The 24,349-nt window shown below is 43.0% G+C and overlaps 1 protein-coding gene across 1 annotated transcript in view; it reads left to right on the top strand.

Annotated features, from left to right (window-relative positions):
- Nucleotides 1-5,934: 5,934 nt before the first annotated feature.
- The window catches only part of REEP5 (receptor accessory protein 5), a 49,052-nt gene continuing 30,637 nt past the window's right edge, over nt 5,935-24,349 (top strand). The window contains exons 1-2 of the mRNA XM_052646354.1: nt 5,935-6,110; nt 6,751-6,844. Coding sequence (XP_052502314.1) covers nt 5,993-6,110; nt 6,751-6,844 — 212 coding nt within the window. The 5' untranslated portion in view covers nt 5,935-5,992. The remainder of the gene's footprint in view (nt 6,111-6,750; nt 6,845-24,349) is intronic.

Below are 24,349 nucleotides of genomic sequence, written 5' to 3' on the forward strand. Positions count from 1 at the left end.
GTGAGAGTTGGACTATAAAGAAAGCTGAGCACCGAAGAATTGATGCTTTTGAACTGTGGTGTTGGAGAAGACTCTTGAGAGTCCCTTGGACTGCAAGGAGATCCAACCAGTCCATCCTAAAGGAAACCAGTCCTGAATATTCATTGGAAGGACTGATACTGAAGCCGAAGCTCCAATACTTTGGCCACCTGATGTGAAGAACCGATTCATTTGAAAAGGCCCTGATGCTGGGAAAGATTGAAGGTGAGAGGAGAAGGGGATGACAGAGGATGAGATGGTTGGATGGCATTACTGACTCAAGCCTGAGCAAACTCCAGGAGTTGGTGATGGACAGGGAAGCCTGGCATGCTCCAGTCCATGGGGTTGCAAAAAGTCGGACACGACTGAGAGACTGAACTGACTGAATTTCTTGTTTGATAAATGGGAACACATAATACAATGCTTTGTCCATACTTTCAGTAGAAAATGTTGAAGAGTAAGACAAATGAAGCAAATAAAATGTAAGTCAAATGTATTCAATGACGCACAATAATCGTCACATTTTATTTCTTTCAATAATCTTTCTTAAATTCTATTAAGCCTCTGCATTTTCCTCCCGTCATCTGGAAAGTCTGTGCCTCAGGTTTTGTTTCCTTTGTCTTTTGCTCTTTTTATTTTGATGATGTCACCACTAACCTCCTCCAGCAGAGGGACGGGGGTTGTGCGCCAACAGGGCTGTGTCCGCAGGGTCGGAGTCTCCTGACTGAGAAGACTAGCCACCGCCAGGGTGGCAGGATCCAGTAACATGCAGGGTTCCCCCTCCATATTTGGGGTGGAGGGAGGGTAACAAAGAGATTACGTGGCAAACTACTCACTACAACTTCTTCCTGACATATATGAGAGGTATAACAAAAATGTAATAACTTCAAGCAGTTAGGAAGTTATCCTAACCCGAAGACACAGCTTTTGGAGAACTAAAGTGGCCTCATCATAGGTCTCTGGCAGAATTCTGTTCCCTAGCTCAGAAAAGGGTGGAGTAACATCAGTTGCATCATCCCAGGTTAGCCTGACTTCCTTCTTAGGAACTGCCAAAGTCAACCTGCTTCAGGCCAGCCTGCTCCATGGCCTTCCAGACAGAGACCTGGTCTGTCTGATTCTCAGTCTGACAGCATCGGGCACCCATGATATACTCCATGAATACGAGTAGGTGAATGGTCTGAGACCTAAGGCTGAGGTCTTATCTTCTGCATCTCTTTCCTTATTTCTGAAAGAGTCTAAGCTTTGTAGTGATGACTGAAAGAGCTAAGGGTCCCACATCGTGTAACTTAACTGTAATTTCCTAAAGGCAAGAACTATGTACTCCTTTATCTCAATTTTAACATCTGGTTATGTTTTTCCTTCTTTCTTTCTTAAATTACTTAAGGACTATTCTGGAGAAGGAAATGGCAATCCACTCTCAGTGGTCCAGTGGTCAAGACTCCACACTTCCCCTGCAGGGGGTATGGGTTGGATCCCTGCTAGGGAACTAAAGATCCTGCATGTGGTGCAGCCAAAAAATATTTATATATATTTATAAAAATATTTATATATATTTAAGAAACACTTATTTTCCATCAGGAACCATTTCCAAAACTCTAGAAATAGCAACAAATTCAATCATCATGAAAACCCTATGAATTAGGTTCTAATGTCACCCCTAGAGGCACTGAAATTTTATGTAACTTGACCAAAGCCACACAGCTAAATGATACACTGGGATTTCACCCATACAGGCCGCGTCCAGAGGCTGTGCTACACACACACACACACACACACACACACACACACACTCTGCCTTGCTATGCTGCCTCATCTTGCCAGTGTTAGAATGACAAGCGAAAGAAAAACTTGCAATCTAACCTCACAGAAAATTGGGAAGGGAGCAATATTTATACAAAAGGATTCTAAATGAATAGTTTGCTTCTAGATACTTATAGCTGCTATACTACAAATGTTGACACAATATGAAAAGTTGAGCTATAAATATAGGTTGATTTGCACACTTAAAGGACATTGCTCCTTGGATTGAAAAATAATAATACTATCAAATTGTGAATCATTTGAAGTTCTCAAAAACATGACCTTGACTTCCAGACAAATGAGCAATTACTGTATTCACTTAGGAGATTAAATTCACAACTGGCTAAAAACTTAAAAATTCAGTTATTCTGGTAGCCAGTTGTTAGGGCTGCTGTAACCAAGTCTCAGAAACTGCCTGTCTTCAGTAAACGATGTGTATTGTCTCACAGTCCTGGAAGCCAGATGGCCAGGATCAGGTGTTGGTAGAGCTGGTTTCCTTCGAGATCTATGAGAGCAGGCTGGCTTCTCCCCACGTGTCTTCACCTTGTCTCTCCTCTGTCCATGTCTGTCTCTATCTCATCCAAATTTCCTCTTTTCATAAGTACACCAGTCATACTGGATTGCTCACCCAGATAAATTCATCTTAACTTATTACCTCTATAAAGATCCTACCTCCAAATGAGAAGGAGATTATCACTCCAGCTTATCTTTTTTGAAGACACTATCTGACCCATATCAGCAGTACATTGGATGAATCACAAGCTGGAATCAAGGGAGAAATATCAACAACCTCAGATATGCAGATGATACCATCACTCCAAATCTTTGTTGTGAGAGACAAAAACCAAGGAACAATACCACTCTAATAATGGCAGAAAGTGAAGACAAACTAAAGAGTCTCTTAATGAGGGTGAAAGAGGAGAGTGATAAAGCTGGCTTAAATCTCAAAAAACTGAGATTATGGCATCCGGTCCCATCACTTTATGGCAAATAGAAGGGGAAGAAATGGAAGTAGCAACTGAGTTTATTTTTTTGAGCTCCAAATCACTTCTGATGGTGACTGCAGCCATGAAATTAAAGGATGCTTGTTCCTTGGAAGAAAAACTGACAAACCTAGACAGCACCTTATAAAGCAGAGACATCACTTTGCTGACAAAGGTCTGTATAGTCAAAGCTATGGTTTTTCCAGTAGTCATGTACTGTTATGAGAATTGGTCCATAAAGAAAGCTGAGGGCTGAAGAATTGATGTTCTATATTTGGGGTGCTGGGGAAGACTCTTGAGAGTCCCTTGCACTGCAAGGAGATCACACCAGGCAATGCTAAAGGAAATCAACCCTGACTATTCATTGGAAGGACTGATGCTGAAGCTCCAATGCTTTGGCCACCTGATGCAAAGAGATGACTCATTAGAAAAGACCCTGATGTTAGGAAAGATCTATGGCAAAAGGAGAAGGGGGCAGCAGAGGATGAGATGATTAGATGGCATCACTGACTCAATGGACATGAGTTGAGCAAAGTCTGGGAGATAGCAAAGGACAGGGAAGCCTGGTATGCTACAGTTCATGGAGTCCCAGAGTCAGACACACTTTAGGGACTGAATTACTACAGCAGCAATACATTGAGGGGTAAGAGTCCTGTCTGAATTCTAGCTCTGACATTTATCAATTTTGAGACTTTGGTATGTATGCCTTATTTCCCTCCTTTAAATGAGGATAAAATAGTATCTACCCCATGCTGTCACAAGAATTATGTGAATCCATGCATGAAACACTTAGAATACTTATTAGCACAATGCATGTTAGATAGTCATTGATTCAACACATCGTTACTGAACACCTATTAAGTATCAGGCACTATTCTAGGTGTCTGAGATACAGACATAAAGAAAACAGCCAAAAATACCCCCTTTTGTGGATCTCATATCTGAGTGGGGAAAGAAAAAAAAAAAAGGTAGAACATATAGAATGTCAGAGAGTAGTCAGTGTTGTAGAACAAAAAAACAAAAGCAAGACACAGGTTAGAGAGTGTTAGGGTTGCAATTCTGGATCAGAGGAGACCTTATAGATTTGTCATTTGAGCAAGGACCTGATGAATGGGAGAAGACAGTTAAGTGCTTATCTGGAGGTTTTAGATAGAGAAGGGCTTCCCCACTTCAGCACTACTGACATTTGGGGCTGGATTTTTCTTTTTTGGAGGCCTGACCTGTGCATTGCAGGATGTTTAGCGGCATCCTTCCTAGATGCTATTTGCAATTGAGTAGTATCGGCCACCCTAGTTGTGACCACTTGTCTTACGAGCAAAGATGTCTCCAGACATTGTCACATGTCCTGGGGGGACAGAATCACTGCTGGTTGAGGACCACTGAGGTAGAAGGAAAGTGAGAGCCCCGGGGCGGGAGTGTGCTCAGCTTGTTTGAGGCACAGCTAGGAAGCACACGAGATGAGATCAGAAGGGAGAAGGATGAACCACACACATACTACCTGTAACTTTGAGGCCATTCTTTCCATCAGCGGAAACTGCTGGAGGGTTAAGAGCAAAAAGACAGCACAACTTGACCCACAATTTAGAAAGACCCAATTAGCTGCCACACTGAGAATTGTCCATAGGTAGAAAGACAGAAATGGACACCTCAGCAGGGTGATAATCACAGCAGTCCTATTCTATATTTACTTTGTGTTTGTTTACCTTGGTCACTGATTTGGCTGGGTAGTGACGGGACTAGTGAGAGAACTGAGCTAAGACCTGGGGAAGAAAAGAGGAAGGCGAATTAGCACAAAAGAAAAAGCCTAAGAGTGGGCAAAGAAGTGGAAGGCAGTACTGTAAAGTCAGTTTGAAAGAGGGTGAAGAGAGAATATTGGGGGCCGGTGAATGCTATCCTAAGGAATCGCAGCTCTGGTCTGCAAGGGATGGGGAGCCTTTGAAGCTTAAGCAACAAGGAAAACTCTGCAGCAGGGTACAGATCACAGGAGTCAGAAAGACTACTTTCAAAGGGAGTGGCTCCCACGGTAAAGCGTTTGCCCGCAATGCGGGAGACCCGGGTTCGATTCCTGGGTCAGGAAAGCCCCTAGAGAAGGAAATGGCAATCCACTCCAGCACTTTTGCCTGAAAAATCCCATGGACGGAGGAGCCTGATAGGTCCATGAGGTCGCAGAGTCGGACACGACTGAGCGATTCCACTTCACTTCACTTCCTTTATTAACATGGGCGAGCCATAATAAGAGCTTATATTCAGGTGGATGAAGAGCAGGAGCCGGACCTTCTGAAGGGAGAAAAACGAAGTCCTTCCTACCCTAATAAGACTTGGAGCTATTTTCTCCAGAGTAATTTTGCTTCTAGGCAAGAACGGGGCTTCCCTGATGGCTCAGGCGTTTAAGCCTCGAGTCAGGAAGATCGCCTGGAGTAGGAAATCACAACTCACTCCGGTATTCTTGCCTGGGAAATTCCTGTGGACAGAGGAGCCTGGCGGGCTACAGTCCATAGGGTCGCAAAGAGTCGGACAATGAGCGACTAGGCAACCACAAGGCAAGCAAACGTTACTATCTCTGAGGCTAGGAACATTTCCGTGGTATCGGAGATCAAGCGAATGCCAAGCCCCCCATGAAGTGGTTTAAGTCGTGCAGTGCTTTTCTTGGAAATGGTGTCCCCAGAGTAGGGTGTCTTGTTTCAAGGGTATTTTCAAAAAGGCTGTTACTTGTAAAGTAAGAAAAGCTATGCCGAGTACCGGCCGTGAAAGAAAAAGCAAGTCTGCCGTCAAACGGTTCTTGGGGGATGGTCGTGCATTTCCATTTTTAAGTGGAAAATGTGTTCCGTGGATACAACACAGCAGTGTAGGTCCATCAGACCAGTCCCCCTACTTTGTAGGTGGCAGCAACAAGGCCGCCTGCCTCCACGTTCCTTCTGTCCTTCCGTCCAGTCCGATTTCTGAAAGGGGCTCACTCAGTTAACAGAGGTGGGGGCGGAGGGCCGGCCGCGCGGCAGGGAGCCGCGGGCGCCGGGCCGCCGCCCAGGGTGTGGCGCCGGGCGCGGCGCGCGGCAGCGAGAGGGGCGGGAGCGGGGCTGCGCAGAACCGCCGGGGCCGCGTCAGTCGCCCGCCCCGCCGCCCCGGCGCAGTCACCCCGCTCTGCAGCCGCCGGCACCAGGAACTGCGCCGAGCGGAGCGCGCCGGTCCCCGCCATGTCTGCAGCCATGAGGCAGAGGTTCGACCAGTTCCTTCACCAGAAGAACTGCATGACTGACCTCCTGGCCAAGATCGAGGCCAAGACCGGCGTGCACCGCAGCTTCATCGCGCTCGGTGAGTGCAGGGCCGGCGCCCGCGGGGTCCTGCTCCGCCTGGCCCGGGGGCAGCTGTCTCATCCGCTGCCGCGCAGGCCCGCGGAGACCGCGGGGTCGGTGACAGAGCGGGGCGAGCGGCGGGCCCCCTCAGGGACGGGACTGGCTGCCTGGACAGGCCAGAGCCGCCCGCGGCGCCGGGCGCGGGCACCGCTGGCGCTGACGTGTCTGCCCCGCGGCCGGACGCCAAGCGCAGTGGCGGAGCGCAGGGCTGGCGCGGCGCGGCCCCTGCGGGAGGGCGCGCGGGGCCCGTGGCGCAACGCCGGGTACCTCCAGGCTCGGGGCCCGGGAGGGGTGTCCCCGCGGGAGCGGAGGGGCTGCGGGCCGGCCAGGGACTCCCGACTTCTCTGGACCCTCGGGAAAGGAAAGAAACGGCTCCTCCAGCTGGTGTGCCCCTCGCGGGGAGGATGGTGGAAGGAAGGGCACAAATAGGGGGCCTGCCGGGTATCCTCAGACCCGAGGCAAAGCCCTGCGAAGGCGCCTGCCCTGCCGTGGTGCGGTTTGTTTTTCTCCATCGCCTAGAACGAGCCCAGCCGTACGCTGTGGGCGGGGGCTGCGGCTGCAGTGTGCCACCCGACCCACTTCTGTCCTCGTGTCTCCAGGTGTCATCGGCCTGCTGGCTTTGTACCTGGTGTTCGGTTATGGAGCCTCTCTCCTCTGCAACCTGATAGGATTTGGTTATCCAGCCTACGTCTCGTAAGTGACTCCCCCAGCAAATGTCCCTTCCTCCCCTTCCCCCATCCAAAGTGGTCCTAGTGACATCACATCCCCATTTTCCTGGGAGAGTGGTCAAAGGACCAGAGAGGAGTAACTCACCGCTTAAGGTTACACATTTTAGAGGCTTAACTTGACATCTGATCTGATGACTAGCTAAAATGTATGTTTCATCAGCTTATAGTGGCAGGGTGTGTGCCTTCTAACAGCTCCAGAAATGAAAGGTATAACAAAGTGGACCTTTACTTTTGGAGAGATCTCACCGGGTACAGAGAGTGGATTATTGTTGTATTACTTGCTAAGTCATGTCTGGTTCTTTGCAACTCCATGGACTGTAGCCCACCAGGCTCCTCCTCCATGGGATTCTCCAGGCAAGAATACTGGAGTGGGTTGCCATTTCCTTCTCCAGGGGATCTTCCCCTACCAGGGATGGAACCCACCTCTCCTTCATTGGCAGGCAAATTGTTTACCATTGAGCCTCCAGGGAAACTCGCACAGAGAGTAGATTCCTTCTCCCTAATAATTATTTAAATGTGCATTGCACCTTATATTTATGTACACTAGTAAAACCCCATCAGTTAGAGCTTCCTTAATTCAGATTTACTCTACAGTGTGTTTAATTTAAAAATATTGTCCAATTTCATTTTTTCCCATTCATTGAAATAGGAATTATTCTTCCCTTTAAATGAATTTTGTTTTACTCTACAGCTGTTCCTGAGAACTCTGATGGGTTTTACTTTCATTGAGTTGGTCTCTACAACTTTCCTCAACCATAAGGATAAAAATAAAGGAAAAAACTTTCAGCTGGAAGCCTAAGACACCAATAACACATGATTACACCTTTGTCTATCATAGACCTGGCTAGAATTTAATATGTGACTAGAAAGTGGAAATGTGTTTTAGGAAAATGTTAGTTCTGACTTGAACAGTGAAATCAAAATTACCTAAGTAGTACTTACTGAATTAGTCAGGTACAGACACTTAGTGGCTCCAGAAAATCTAGCTACAGATAGGCTACTACTTGGTGTGAATTTGGAGATCCTCCCCAGCATTGGAGAAGGAAATGGCAACCCACTCAAGTGTTCTTGCCTGGAGAATCCCGTGGACAGAGGAGCCTGGTGGGCTGCCGTCTGTGGGGTTGCACAGAGTCAGACACGACTGAAATGACTTAGCAGCAGCAGCAGCAGCAGCCCCACCATTATCTGCTAAAGTACCACACATATTGTTTGTGTATGCCAAACGGTGAAGACCAACCAGAAAAACTGGATTGACTTTCAGGTCAATGAAAAAGTTATCTCCTGTGCATGCTCACTTGAGTCCTGCTCTTTGTGGCCCCATGGACTGTAGCCCGCCAGCCTCCTCTATCCATGGAATTTTTCCAGGCAAGGATACTGGAAAGGCTTGCCATTTCTTCCTCCGGGGGATCTTCCCAACTTAGGGACCAAACGCTTATCTCTGGGGAACGCTTTTGTAAGGTTTATAAAAGCTGCTTGAGTTGTTTTAAATTAGCAGAGACTATGGCTCTTTAAAAATACCACAGAGCTTAAAAAATGTTGTCTCCACATCAGTGCCGTTTGATGTATGATCTGTGAGAACCATAACCTTGTCTGTTGGTGAGATGAGATCATTGGTATAGGCTTTAGAAAAGTAAAGATCTGTTTCTCGATAGGGTGTGTAGGCCTGTGTATATGGAAGTGGATGTGACTAAAGGCAAACAGAGCTTGGACAAACTTTTCCTTGGCCTACTGGATTAATTCTAGCCATTTTTAAAGTCATATTTTAAAGTAATTTCAAGTGACTCAATTTCAGTTTTATCATTTGTTTAAAGTCATTTTCTTATTCATTTTCTACATAGTCCATTGAGAATTATTGGCTCTTTTTATTTAGAAGAAGCTAAATGTTCCTGTTTATTGCTAGGAATTCTTTGAAATGGTAGACATGATCATATTTCTGAGGTAAGTGGGCTTTATATTTTTTAGAATTTCTCTATTCATCAAGTAGACACACTTTGTTTTCTTTTCTGAGTACTCTGAGGCAAAGTGACATTTGTAGTACATTTTAATAGGAATGATGAGTATTAGAAATCTAATAAAGGGGTTTTAATGACTTAAATAAAAATTCAGGGAATAATTGATGAGTACCTACATCTATTACTATTTATTCATAGGATGTTTCCTTTTGGTAGACCCAACTCTTACTTTTAAAATGAACATTGTTGTTCAGTCACTAAATTGGTATATGACTCTTTGTGACCCCGTGGACTACAGCACGCCAGGCCTCCTTGTCCTTCACTATCTCACAGAATTTGCTTGAAGTCATGTTCATTGAGTTGGTGACGCCATCCAACCATCTCATCCTCTGTCACCCCCTTCTCTTCCTGCCTTCAATCTTTCCTGGCTCTAGGGTCTTTTCCAATGAGTCAGCTCTTTGCATCAGGTGGCCAAAGTATTGGAGCTTCAGCATCAGTCCTTCCAGTGAATATTCAGGGTTGATTTCCTTTAGGATTGATTTGATCTTGCTGTCTAAGGGACTCTCATTTAAAATGAATACAGGATTGTGTTCATTAAGTGAAGGTTGGTCTCTGTGGGTGCTTAGATTTTTCCCTAAAACAGTGCTTTTCAGCCTTGACTGCCCACTGGAAGTATCTCAGGAGCCTTAAAAATTACTGATTCCTAGGCCCTGCCCCTGAAGATTATGATGTAATTACTCTCAGATGCAACCTGGGTTTTGGAATTATTAAAGGAGTCTCATTTTTAAAGGTCATGCTGAGAAGCCCCAGTATAAAGCAGCAGCGTAGCTTGTGCTTATTATACTTGAAGAGGGGGATTGAAGGCGTGGAAGAATGGCCTGCAGACCCTGGGGAGGGTCTAGAGGCCCACCTGGCCTCTGCTTTGTGAAAGAGATTCAAGGAGACGTGGGATTGTATGCACAGTAAAGCATACAGACCCCCAGTTAGGAAACATTTCAGGCAGTCACTGTTCCATTAGCCTAATGAAATCTATTCATTGCTTAAGCAGTGTGACGGTATAACTGTCAGAAAGAAAGTCCTTGAAAATGGTGTGATGAGTAGCACCTCAATCAGCGTTACTTAAGATGTGATCTGCCATCGCTCTAATTGTTCTTGTCTGTTGGAATTCTTGCCAGCCAGAGTGTTTTTTATTTAAAAAATACAGGCTCATCTAGTAATATTAAGCAAACACCAAATGCTATCCATGCACCATGGCAGCATCTCAGATACACAGGGACTAAGGCGGACATACTCCCCATCTGTGCTCGGAGAGACTACAGAGTAAACTGCAATAAATAGTAAAATAGTGACCGTGTCCTCCACAGAGCACCCGCAGGGAGCTGGGGGAGAGGTTAACAGGAGGGACCCCCTGGAGATTACTCATCTGAGCTGCTATTGGAGTTAAGACTTGATGGATGGGAAGGTGCCAGCGGAGAGCAGACCCTGGAGGAGGAAGCAATGTGCGCCAGGCCCTGGAGGCACTGGTGCACTGGGAGCTCTGAGAGCGAAGAGGGGCGGAGGAGGGCCAGGCACGGCTACTGGCTGACACGTCCAGTGTGCAGTTTATTTCGGGTGGTTGTGGGGAACTTGCATGTTTTCTGACTGCCTTGGATGGGTTCAAGATAAGAGGTGACGTGAAGATTTACATTCTCAAGGTCATTCTGGCTGCTGTGATCTCTGGAAGGAATTGGTGATCCCGCCAAACTATTGCTAACCCCTTTCTTTCTCACCGTACCGTGTTCACTCCTGCCGCTTCATCTCCTTGGGCCATCAGATTGTGCTATTTAATGGTCCCTGTTGGGTGGCCAACAATGGTCAAGCTTGGTTGACCAAGAGGCTGCAGGGTGCAGAAATAAAATTTGGCAAACTTATCTGTCTTCTCAGCTTTTCTCATGACTCACTACCTTGGGAAATCTGTGGGTGGGGCTGAGGTGCCCCTGGCTTCCTGCCAGGTCTTGGCGGTGTATTAGAGCCAAAGACAGCTAGAGGCCTGACCAGCCCTCCAGGCAGCAGAACCAGCTTGTTATCAGGAGGCCCCTTCCTACTGGTTACTCTTATTTTCTGTGGAGATAATTTCCCTTTGAGAGCAGGACCTTTATCCTCTTCCTCTGTGTTTCCAGACTTTTTGGCCACCCTATATAGGCAGTTTGAAATGTCATCCAGCCTTCTCATTATCAAGAGCTGTTGACAGAAGGACTTCAATCTCCCTACTTCCTTCTATTACTGATAAGAGAAAGCAGACTACTGGATAGTCATAGGAAACTTTATCACCACAGTGGGCCTGCCCCTCCCCCATTTTTTGCTGAGATAGAAGTCTCACGCAACCCTTTTAAAGTATACAAATTTAGCGGTTAGTATATTTATAAAGTTTTGCAACCATCACAACTACCTATTTCTAGAATGGGTTCATCACCCCAAAAGGAAACCCTCTACCTCTTAGCAGTCATCCCTCATTTCTTCTACACTCCAGTCCTCAGCAATCACCAGCCTGCTTTCTGTCTGTATGGATTTGCCTGTTCTGGACATTTCATACAAACCGAATCATATCTTATGTGGCTGTTTGTTTCTGGGGTGGCCCTGCATTTATTAGCAAGTCTTTCTGAGAGACCTCTCAGGAGTGTATACTATGCTGAAGCATCAAAGTTGGAGCTGAGACCCAAGATAACCTCCTCCCAGTAGTCCTGGAATGTGGTGGCTGTTCTTGACTCTGCTTTTTTATTCAAGTGGAATAGGAGGGAAAGCCTAATGGCTTTGTTTTCTGTTTTTGTCTTTGTCCTGAAGATAAGGGAAAGGAGGAAGGCTTGCTTTCTGTACAACCCAGCAAACTTTTTGCTTGAAATTCTATTAAAACATCTATTACTTTTCCTCTTTTTTATTTAATATTTTTGTTAAGGATCAGGTGGCCACCTTCCTGGGACTATCAGAGTTGGGCCTTAGCGATCAAACGGGTAGTCTGATCATCAACACTTTTCAAAAGATCCCGGGAAAGAGAGAGTTTAGAAGGTTTTCCAAGGTCACACAGAGGCTAGGCTTGGTCTGGAGCCCTCGGTTAAGTGCACAGGAATGTGAAAGCACATTCAGGCATATGTTAGCACCGTGCTTGAGAAGATAATAGATGCTCTGAGTCCAGCATTTTAATGTCTATATTTAATCTGATGTTTGGCAACATTTTTCAAATCTCATACCCACTCTGGTGATGTGTCATTTTACCTTCCTTGTGTCCTCACCAGCCCGATTGAAGCTTTTGTCATCAGTACAAGGAGTGTTACTGCTTTTAGCTCTTTGTGGGGCTGTTGAATAACTGTGTGACACTTAATTTAATAAACACTTAAATATCTCTGTTTAAGTGCTTTACAAATATAGCTCATTTAATCCTCATGACAGCCCTGTGATATAAGTATTACAATCATTCCTGTTTTACAAGTGAGGAAACAGAGAAACAGAAGTAATTTGATTATGGTCTCATAACAGTGGATGATTAAACTGGTATTTTAGCCTAGGGAGTCTGGCCGCAGAGTCCATATTTTAAACTTCTGTTATATTGCTTCCCATATGGCTCTTTAAGTGTCCCACAGATGCCAGAACTTTCCATAGGGATGAAAATTAATTGCTGATATAACTTTTTCTTTATCCATTTGACACTGTCAATGCAAATACATCAACTTCATGCAGTATGTTTCTCAAGGTACTGCCGTTCCAAATCATATCTGCACACAGTAATTTGCAGTGTTTTATACCTGTTGATTAGAATATATTACTAACAAGTTCTTTCTCTTGTCTGATGTGATGTAGCATTGATTTATGATGGCAGCACTATACATCGTTATATGCAGAGACCTCTATTTTAACTGTGCACACCCAGATGGGACACTGCATCGGGTCTTCTGAGCAAATGCAGCTTGCCTTCAGTTCTTTGTCAGGAGGCAGCACATCTCAGGGAGGGGAGATGTTTGGGGATGATCTGTATGAAGTCTTATCCTTCTCCATCAGAGGGCAAACAAACTGAAAACCACAGTCACAGAAAACTGACCAATCTAATCACATTGACCACAGCCTTGTCTAACTCAGTGAAACTATGAGCCATGCTGTGTAGGGCCACCCAAGATGGATGGGTCATGGTGGAGAGTTCTGTCAGAATATGGTCCACTGGAGAAGGGAATGGCAAACCACTTCAGTATTCTTGCCTTGAGAACCCCAGGAACAGTATGAAAAGGCAAAAAGGCAAAAAGATGAACTCCCCAGGTCAGTTGGTACCCAATATACTACTGGAGATAAGAGGAGAAATAAATTCAGAAATAATGGAGAGATGGAGCCAAAGCAAAAACAACACCCAGTTGTGGATGTGACCGGTGATAAAAGCAAGGTCCGATACTGTAAAGAGCAATATTGCATAGGAACCTGGAATGTTAGGTCCATGAATCAAGGCCAATTGGAAGTGATCAAACAGGAGATGGCAAGAGTGAACTTTAACATTTTAGCAATCAGAGAACTAAAATGGACTGGAATGGGTGAATTTAACTCAGATGACCATGATATCTACTACTGTGGGCAAGAATCCCTTAGAAGAAATGTCATAGTCAACAAAAGAGTCCAAAATGCAGTACTTGGGTACAGTCTCAAAAACAAAGGCATGATCTCTGTTCATTTCCATGGCAAACCATTCAATATCATGGTAATCCAAATCTATGCCCCAACCAGTAATGCTGAAGAAGCTGAAGTTGAATGGTTCTTTGAAGACCTACAAGACTTTCTAGAATTAACACCCAAAAAAACTGTCCATTTCACTATAAGGGACTGGAATGCAAAAGTAGGAAGTCAAGAAACACCCAGAGGAACAGGAAAATTTGGCCTTGGAGTACGGAATGAAGCAGGGCGAAGGCTAATAGAGTTTTGCCAAGAGAACACACTGATCATTGCAAACACCCTCTTGCAGCAACACAAGAGAAGACTCTATGCATGGACGTCACCAGATGGTCAATACCAAAATTAGACTGATTATATTCTTTGCATCCAAAGATGGAGAAGCTCTATACTGTCAGCAAAAACAAGACTGGGAGCTGACTGTGGCTCAAATCATGAACTCCTTATTACCAAATTCAGACTTAAATTGAAGAAAGTAGGGAAAACCACTAGACCATTCAAGTATGACCTAAATCAAATCCCTAACAGTTATACAGTGGAAGTGAGAAATGGATTTAAGGAACTAGATCTGATAGACAGAGTGCCTGATGAACTGTGGCCTGATGTTTGTGACATTGTACAGGAGACAGGGATCAAGACTATACCCAAGAAAAAGAAATGCATAAAAGCAAAATAGCTGTCTGAGGAGGCTTACAAATAGCTGTGAAAAGAAGAGAAGCGAAAAGCAAAGGAGGAAAGGAAAGATGTACCCATTTGAATGCAGAGTTCCAAAGAATAGCAAGGAGAGATAAGAAAGCCTTCCTCAGCTATCAATGCAAAGAAATAGAGGAAAACAATGACTGGGAAAGACTAGAGATGTCTTCAAGAAAATTAGAGATACCAAGGGAAAATTTCATGCAAAGATGGGCTCAATAAAGGACAGAAATGGTATGGAACTAACAGAGGCAGAAGATATTAAGAAGAGGTGGCAAGAAAACACAGAAGAACTGTACAAAAAAGATATTCATGACCCAGATAATCATGATGTGATCACTCACCTAGAGCCAGACATCCTGGAATGTGAAGTCAAGTGGGCCTTAGGAAGCATCACTACGAACAAAGCTAGTGGAGGTGATGGAATTCCAGTTGAGCTATTTCAAATCCTAAAAGATGATGCTGTGAAAGTGCTGCACTCAGTATGCCAGCAAATTTGGAAAACTCAGCAGTGGCCACAGGACTGGAAAAGGTCAGTTTTCATTTCCTTCCCTAAGAAAGGCAATACCAAAGAATGCTCAAACTACCGCACAATTGCACTCATCTCACGCGCTAGTAAAGTAATGCTCAAAATTGTCCAAGTGAGTCTTCAACAGTATGTAAACCATGAACTTCCAGATGTTCAAGTGGATTTAGAAAGGCAGAGGAACCAGAGATCAAATTGCCAACATCTGTGGGATCATCAAAAAAGCAAGAGAGTTCCAGAAAAACATCTATTTCTGCTTTATTGACTATGCCAAAGCCTTTGACTGTGTGGATCACAAAAAACTCTGGAAAATTCTGAAAGAGGTGGGAATACCAGACCACCTGACCTGCCTCTTGAGAAACCTATATGCAGGTCAGGAAGCAACAGTTAGAACTGGACATGGAACACCAGACTGGTTCCAAATAGGAAAAGGAGTCCGTCAAGGCTGTATATTGTCACCCTGCTTATTTAACTTATATGCAGAGTACATCATGAGAAATGCTGGGCTGGAAGAAACACAAGCTGGAATCAAGATTGCTGGGAGAAATATCAATAATCTCAGATATACAGAAGACACCACCCTTATGGCAGAAAGTGAAGAAGAACTAAAGAACCTCTTGATGAATATGAAAGAGGAGAGTGAAAAAGTTGGCTTGAAGCTCAACATTCAGAAAACGAAGATCATGGCATCCGGTCCCATCACTTCATGGGAAATAGATGGGGAAACAGTGGAAACAGTGACAGACTTTTTTTTTGGGCTCCAAAATCACTGCAGATGGTGATTGCAGCCATGAAATTAAAATACGCTTACTCCTTGGGAGAAAAATTATGACCAATCTAGACAGCATATTAAAAAGCAAAGACATATCTTTGCCAACAAAGTTCTGTCTAGTTGAAGGTATGGTTTTTCCAGTTGTCGTGTAGGGATGTGAGAGTTGGACTATAAAGAAAGCTGAGCACCAAAGAATTGATGGTTTTGTTCTGTGGTGTTGGAGAAGACTCTTGCGAGTCCCTTGGACTGCAAGAAGATCCAACCAGTCCATCCTAAAGGAGAGCAGTCCTGAATATTCATTGGAAGGACTGATGCTGAAGCTGAAACTCCAATCCTTTGGACACCTCATGTGAAGAGCTGACTCATTTGAACAGACCCTGATGCTGGGAAAGATTGAAGGTGAGAGGAGAAGGGGACAACAGAGGATGAGATGGTTGGATGGCATCACTGACTCAATGGACATGAGTTTGAGTAAACTCTGGGTGTTGTTGATGGACAGGGAGGCCTGTCGTGCTGCAGTCCATGGGGTCGCAAAGAGTTGGACAGAACTGAGGGACTGAACTGAACCAAACTGTATGAAGTCAGATTGGAAAAGGGGATGTTGAAGGGGAATACAGTCAGAATAACTACCAGGATTGTACTATAATCAATCACAAGTGAAAGCTATAGTATCTTTGCAGACAGTACACAGCAGATAACATGAGGAAAGGTAGGCTAAAAAGGTTTGAAGTCTGGTTAGTTACAGTCTGCAGTGGCAGACTCCTGAACAGAGGCTCACTACCCCGAGGGGAGTTTAGGAAGGTCGCCGTGGTGTGGCTGACAGTTCTGAATCACTCTCTGTCTCACGAGAGCAAGTCTTCTGAACCAGAGCTAGGCTTCCCTAATGATGCTGGAGGATGTGTATTTGTGGTTTTCTCATAGACTTATTAGTAAGGGATGGGTTTGTTTTCTTGTGTTTTTTATAGAGCTTCCTTTTACATTCATGAGCACTTGGGAGCAGATATATTTTCCACTCAGCTGCTATGTCCCCATTACACCTGCTTTTCTCTCTGCAACTGTGTGTTCCTTGTTAGGAGAGCTGCAGGGCAGGGCGGCGCATGCCCACACTTTCCTTCTCTGGCCTACTGGGTACTTGGACCTGAAATACAACTGACAGTCTGTAAATGTGGCCTTAAGCACCACTGAGGTCGTAAAGTTTACGTTTGTCGGCCGTTTGCTGGTTGTTTTCACTTTGTATTATGGTTAGTGTGACCGAGCTATTTTAAGATGAAGGAGTTACGGAGAAAACTGTAACACTAATAAATTATCCTTATAGCCACCTGTGACTCTTTTATAGATAATTACAGCCAGTATTTTGGTTATGTTTTTGTTTTTTTCCTTTTGCCTGTGTCGTAGAGAAAAAAAGATTTTGAGGAGCAAATAAGATGAATGATTTGAATGAATTATTCATAATGTAGTTTCTGGGCTCTGAAGCAGTTGTGGAGGGAGACTTCATTCCAGACTCTGTTCTGGAGTGTTCCCTGTGAACTTTAATGAACTGTTTTTTTGTTCTCTTCATGGAGGCCCTGGAGATAAGATCTATTTGTTCTTCTGAGCTGCCTTCCTCTTCCCCCTGTCCCAGAGCTGTCTGTTTTTAGGACTTTGAATGAGGACTCCATTTTTCAAGTTAATATCCTTGAATAGTATTTAAAACAAGTATAGGGACTTTTCTGATGGTCCAGAGGCTAAGACTCCACACTCCTAATTCGGGGGGCCCAGATGCATTTCCTAGACAGGGAGGTAGATGCCACAGGCCATGACTGAAAGACCCTGCATGCTATAACTAAAGACTGAAGCCCCCCTGTGCCACACTAAGAGCCAGGACAGCCAAATAGATAAAAAAAATATTAAAAAATAAAATTAAACAAATATAAATATTTATGGGACACTTTACGATATTTAATGCCTATCAATAATATTACCAAGTAATCAATTTTGAGAATAAATCAGTAAAGCAGAAGTTTAAAAATAGTTTCAAAAATTGCTAATGAAATTACTTTTCTAGCAGTTGAAATACAAGCAGGGGCTGCAGAAACCTATGTTGACTTCATACTAACACTCTCTGGTTCCTGGGGGTGGAGCTGTCATCTGTCCCTCTCACAAGGCCACTATATATATCCTACAACTTCTGCTGGTGGGGCCAGGTGACCTAGTGAAGGGATTACTTACATGGCAGTGGTAACTCTTGATGTGGCCCTCTTTCATCGGGAAAGGTCAGTTCAGGTTGTTCCTGCAGAGCTTGTAAGGGTGCTTGAGTGTAAGTTAAAATTTCCAGTACATACCTGACATAGACGTTATATTTACAGAGCCATCAGTTTCATCGGCAGAGGGCTGTCCCAGTAGAATTTGCATCTGCTGGTGTTTTCTGTTCGTTTATTGAAGTATAGTTGGTTTACATTTCTACGTTAGTTTCTAGTGTACAGAAGGTGATTCAGTTTTACATATATATATATATTTTCCATTATGGATTATTACAAAATACTGAATATAATTCCCTGTGCCATATAGTAGGACCTGGTTTTTTGCATCTGCTATTCTTTTAATATTGCCTAGTGAACAGTCTAATGCTTTCTGTTTTGAATTATAAAATGTTAGCTAGAAGAGGTCTTAGAGATCAAGCTGCTGGAACTATAGCTACCTTTAACATATTTGGAAACTAAGGTGACAAAATCAAGTTTTACGACTTAGTTCACAAATCTGTTGAGGCAAATTCAGGTGTAGGGAAAGGGTATCTGACTCCCCTGGCCTGCCCACTGCCAACATTCCTTATGCTTTATATTCAAATTAAACACCAAAATATTTGACCAGTAAAAGACTGCTTTTGGCTTTTTTGTATTCCAACTTCCATTAAAGTTGTTTTATAGAGTCATGTTAATATACCTTTGCCTGCAAATTTAGCTTATATTAAGCATTTCAGTAAGTCGGTCATTTGTACTATAGGGGAACACTATTAAAAATTAAAGGAGCATGGCATATTTTTTCGTTGTTCTTGTATAGTCATCTTAGAAGACAGTTTCTACATATTTATGAAGCAGATTTGCTGTAGTGATTGTATCCTTCTTTTGGGTAGGGAGGGAGGATTGGGTATGATGTAAACAGTAAAGAAGCAAACTGTTCCTTTACTTCTTTACTTGTTTAGTTTTTTCTCTTTGTTTATCTCTTTCTCTGTTGGTGTTCTCTCTTATTTTGAAAGTACACCTACTCTGCAGCAGAAAACAAGTACTTTTCTGAGTGTCTATAGTTTCTGATCTTTATTTCCATGAAGAAAAATCTCTTCTTTCAGTTCAGTTCAGTTGCTCAGTCGCGTCCGACATTGTTTCCCCATCTGTTTCCCATGAAGTGATGGGACCAGAGGCCATGATCTTTGTTTTCAGAAGCATTCCTATGCATAGTGGTCACAGTGTGTGTCTGCTGTATTGGAAAGGATTCTTAACGTTCTGGTCCATATTCTTCATATTCTTGCTTCAAATAATATACCTTAAACTCTGGAATATTTGTTTTTAAATGTAACTTAACCACATTTGAAACAGAACAAAGCAAATAGACCAGAAGTAGACTCCTTTCTGTTCCTTACCAACAGCACATCTCAAAGCTTTTTATTTTTATAAGCCTTTTTTATGAATTTTTTTTTGATGCCCTGTCAGTCTGGAAATATAATCAACTTATTAAAATTAAAATCCTATTGATGAGTACAACTGGTTTCAGTAGTAAAGCCAGTGCTCTGAAGACATTTAATATTAATACTTTATTTTACATCATTTGGCTGCTGCTGCAGCAATGTCTTCAGAACACTGGCTTTACTACTGAAACCAGTTTAATATTAATACTGAATTTTACATCATTTGGCTAGTTTGAACTATAGTGACTAAGTTACATGTGAACCACATAGAGTCTGGGTAGTGTGTACCCAAGTTTCTTTCGTGTGAGTGATCAGAAGCATATATAATGCACCTGATAATTACTAGTTGAATTAACCCTTGGGCAAATAGATTAACTTTTATAATATTCAGTTTTCTCTATGTAAAAGGAGGGGATAATTTAAGTTAAACACTAACAATATCAACATTTTAGGAACTGCTTAAATAAGGGTTACTTTTAATTAACCACCCTTATGGCAGAAAGTGAAGAGGAACTAAAAAGCCTCATGATGAAAGTGAAAGAGGAGAGTGAAAAAGTTGGCTTAAAGCTCAACATTCAGAAAACGAAGATCATGGCATCTGGTCCCATCACTCCATGGGAAATAGGTGGGGAAACAGTGGAAACGGTGTCAGACTTTATTTTTTTGGGGTCCAAAATCACTGCAGATGGTGATTGCAGCCATGAAATTAAAAGATGCTTACTCCTTGGAAGAAAAGTTATGACCAACCTAGACAGCATATTGAAAAGCAGAGATAGTACTTTGCCAACAAAGATCCATCTAGTCAAGGCTATAGTTTTTCCAGTGGTCACGTATAGATGTGAGAGTTGGACTATGAAGAAAGCTGAGAGCCAAAGAATTGATGCTTTTGAACTGTGGTGTTGGAGAAGACTGTGGTGTTGAAGAGTCCCTTGAACTGCAAGGAGATCCAACCAGTCCATTTTAAAGGAGATCAGTCCTCGGTGTTCATTGGAAGGACTGATGCTGAGCCTGAAACTCCAATACTTTGGCCCCATCATGTGAAGAGTTGACTGATTAGAAAAGACCCTGATGCTGGGAGGGATTGGGGGCAGGAGGAGAAGGGGACAACAGAGGATGAGATGGTTGGATGGCATCACTGACTCAATGGACATGAGTCTGAGTAAACTCCGGGAGTTGGTGATGGACAGGGAGGCCTGGCGTGCTGCAATTCATGGGGTCGCAAAGAGTCGGACACGACTGAGTGACTGAACTGAACTGAACTGAATTTTTAATTAACATACAGGGGAAAACTGACTTAATCATAGTCACGGTTCTCTTACTCATGTTATTGAACTTAAATGATTAAGGAAAAACCTCTTAAGTAGTATTTTACCTTATTTTTTTCTACTTATTGTTTTTTGTTTCTTATTTTTTCCTGTACTTAGATATCAGCAGCTTAAGACATCATTGTTTAAGGAGCAATAAGGTACAATAAAGTTTTGTTTTTCCAAGTTATAAATATGTGTTATGGCTAGTGGTTTTCTTCTGTTTTGGTACAGTAGTATACTTGGTCCTAAGCACTGGGCATAATTTTTACTAACAGTTTTAAAATATTAAGTCTATTTTTTACTTTGTTTTGCTTCCATTGACGTTTCTGTTTGTCTTAACTCATTCATTGGACCTTTCCCCCAGCACACCTGTGCTGCTTACTTAAGAATGGAACTATCATTTGACTGTTTTTGATTTTCGGTCCTGCAGCGTCACTGTTTTGGCCCCAGAGCTCAGTACAGTGTCATGCATGGTCCGTGCTCCATGTACGCTTGCATTTGAACAGGTCTGTCACTGATACTCACGGTGGATTACCTAGACAGGGCCTCTCTGGCCATTTTACCAACAAGAATTGAGTGGAGAAAAGTAACGCTGGTTTGGTTTGGTTTGGTTTGTACTGATGGTAAAGAATCTTATGTGTTTTTTCATTGCCTTTTTATCTTAAGAAAAATTACAACAAAGAAGATTAAGCCAGATTGTCTTATTCCCTCTTAGAAGTTACCTTTAAAATAGCTCATTTGAAATATAGGACATAGGAATAAATAATTGCAAAATGGCTTAACTAGCTTTATTTGTCGTCTAGATTGTCATCTATAGTATTTCTTTGTCATCTGTATTATGCTTCCCCTTCATTGTAGACATAGGCGTATGTAATACTAAATATAATGTGCACACAGCTTATACTCCATACTATTGTAGAAAATGGACATTTTTAACTTAATGACTTGAATGTATTGAAATACTCATTAACCAGGAATAAACTTTGAGTCTGAAAAAGTTCTTATAGTGTAAAAAATGCTTAACTTGCAGGGGCTACCTGGATAGCTCAAACAGTGAAGAATCTGCCTGCAGTGTGGGAGACCTGGGTTCGACCCCTGGGTTGGGAAGATCCCCTGGAGAAGGGCATGGCAACCGATCGCAGTATTCTTCCCTGGAGAATTCCATGGACAGAGGAGCCTGGTGGGCTACAGTCCATGCGATCTCAGAGAGTTGGGCACAACTGAGTGACTTTCAATTTCACATCAACTGTCTTTAGCTTACATGATTTCTTTCTAATGAAGTACTTAGGGAATTTACAGTTGACTCATGTCTGTGGGTCACAGAACACTTAGATTCTCTGAATGCTGACTCTTAATTTGGAGGGAGAAAATGCTGATAGACCGTATCTACTCGAACTTTGTTTTTTTTTTACATCTGTTCAGTGCTGTACTTTGGCTGGTTTTGGTTCATGATCTTACTTTTAGGAAGCAGCAGCAAAGAAACAGATGATTCGACACGGTGGAGGCAGCCAGTTCAGTCACTGGGGCCGGGTAGTCCGGATGAGGGCTGGCCAGTGATTCCATCCCTGCCAGTGCCAGTTCAATTCCAGTGTCAAGACTTTTGGCCAGTCTCCATGTAGACCTGAAAAATGTTTTAAGCAGTGTCCAGGTTTATTACATTGACCTGCAAATAGGATTTTTGGATTTCACCCAACCTTTTACTTTCTGTAGCATTTTGGATTAGGAGAGTGAAGTACAATTAAAATCCATGAGTAATTCTCTAATCTCTTCTTTCCTGTATTAACAATGCTATTAATCCTTTAAGCTCTGCTTAGCCAGAAGGACTGGAGTGTTCTTATTGCTTTCTTTTCTTTTTAATCCTTTGCCTCCTATGATAAGAATAAATTATCACCATATTATAATTACTACCTAATAGAGTAATATTTCTGAGTGCTTACCCTGTTTAAGTGCTTAATATGTATTAACTAAGTTAATCTTCATAGCAACACAATGAGGTTTATCATCCCTACTTGACAGATGAGCTCACTAGGGCCCAGAAAAACTCGCCCAAGTTCATGTACCTAGTAAGTGGTAACACCAGGATACAAAGCTATAAGCCAAGAATAGTAAAATAATGTAAAGACAGATGAGCATTGGGAAGAAATGAAGGGGAAAGCCTGGCTACTTCATAATTCAGTGTAATTAATCATCTTTTGCTAGTTTGCTTTGTATAGTAGGAAATTCAGTTCAGTTTAGTTTGGTTGCACAGTTGTGTCTGACTCTTTGCCATCCCATGGGCAGCAGCATGCCAGGCCTCCCTGTGCATCACTAACCCCTAGAGTTTATCCAAACTCATGTCCATTGAGTTGGTGATCCCATCCAACTATCTCATATTCTGTCATCCCTTCTCCTCTCACTTTTAGTCTTTCCCAGCATCAGGGTCTTTTCCAATGAGTCAATTCTATGCATCAGTGGCCAAAGTATTGGAGTTTCAGCTTCAGCATCAGTCCTTCCAATGAATATTCAGGACTGATTTCCTTTAGGATGGACTGGTTGGATCTCCTTGCAGTCCAAGGGACTCTCAAGAGTCTTCAACACCATAGTTCAAAAGCATCAGTTCTTTTGTGCTCAACTTGCTTTATAGTCCAATTCTCACATCCATGCATGACCAGTGGAAAAACCATAGCTTTGACTAGACGGACCTTTGTTGGCAAAGTAATGTCTTTGCTTTTTAATATGCTGTCTAGGTTGGTCATAACTTTTCTTCCAAGGAGCAAGTGTCTTTTAATTTCATGGCTGGAATCACTATCTGCAATGATTTTGGAGCCCCCCAAAATAAAGTCGTTCACAGTTTCCGTTGTTTCCCCACCTATTTCCCATGAAGTGATGGGACCAGATGCCATGATCTTAGTTTTCTGAATGTTGAGCTTTAAGCCAACTATTTCACTCTTCTCTTTCATTTTCATCAAGAGGCTCTTTAGCTCTTCTTCGCTTTCTACCATAAGGGTGGTGTCATCTGCATATCTGAGGTTATTGATATTTCTCCCAGCAATCTTGATTCCAGCTTGTGCTTCTTCCAGTCCAGTGTTTCTCATGATGTACTCTGCATAGAAGTTAAATAAGCAGGGTGACAGTATACAGTCTTGACGTACTCCTTTTCCTATTTGGAACCAGACTGTTGTTCCATGTCCAGTTCTAACTGTTGCTTCCTGACCTGCATATAGGTTTCTCAAGAGGCAGGTCAGGTGGTCTGGTATTCAGATGTCTTTCAGAATTTTCCAGTTTGTTGTGACCCACACAGGTGAAGGCTTTGGTATAGTCAATAAAGCAGAAACAGATGTTTTTCTGGAACTCTCTTGCTTTTTTGATGATGCCGTGGATGTTGGCAATTTGATCTCTGATTCCTCTGCCTTTTCTAAATCCAACTTGAACATCTGGAATTTCATGGTTAACTTACTGCTGAAGCCTGTGTTGGAGAATTTTGAGCATTATTTTACTAGCGTGTGAGATGAGTGCAATTGTGCGGTAGTTTGAGCATTCTTTGGCATTGCCTTTCTTAGGGATTGGAATGAAAAGGGACCTTTTCAGTCCTGTGGCCACTGCTGAATTTTCCAAATTTGCTGGCATACTGAGTGCAGCACTTTCACAGCATCATCTTTTAGGATTTGAAATAGCTCAACTGGAATTCCATCACCTCCACTAGCTTTGTTCGTAGTGATGCTTCCTAAGGCCCACTTGACTTCACATTCCAGGATGTCTGGCTCTAGGTGAGTGATCACACCATCGTGGTTATCTGGGTCATAAAGATCTTTAGTGTATAATTCTTCTCTGTGTTCTTGCCACCTCTCCTTAATATCTTCTGCTTTTGTTAGGTCCATACCATTTGTGTCCTTTATTGAGCCC

Source organism: Budorcas taxicolor, chromosome 10 (assembly GCF_023091745.1).
Source record: "Budorcas taxicolor isolate Tak-1 chromosome 10, Takin1.1, whole genome shotgun sequence".
Taxonomy (NCBI): domain Eukaryota; kingdom Metazoa; phylum Chordata; class Mammalia; order Artiodactyla; family Bovidae; genus Budorcas; species Budorcas taxicolor.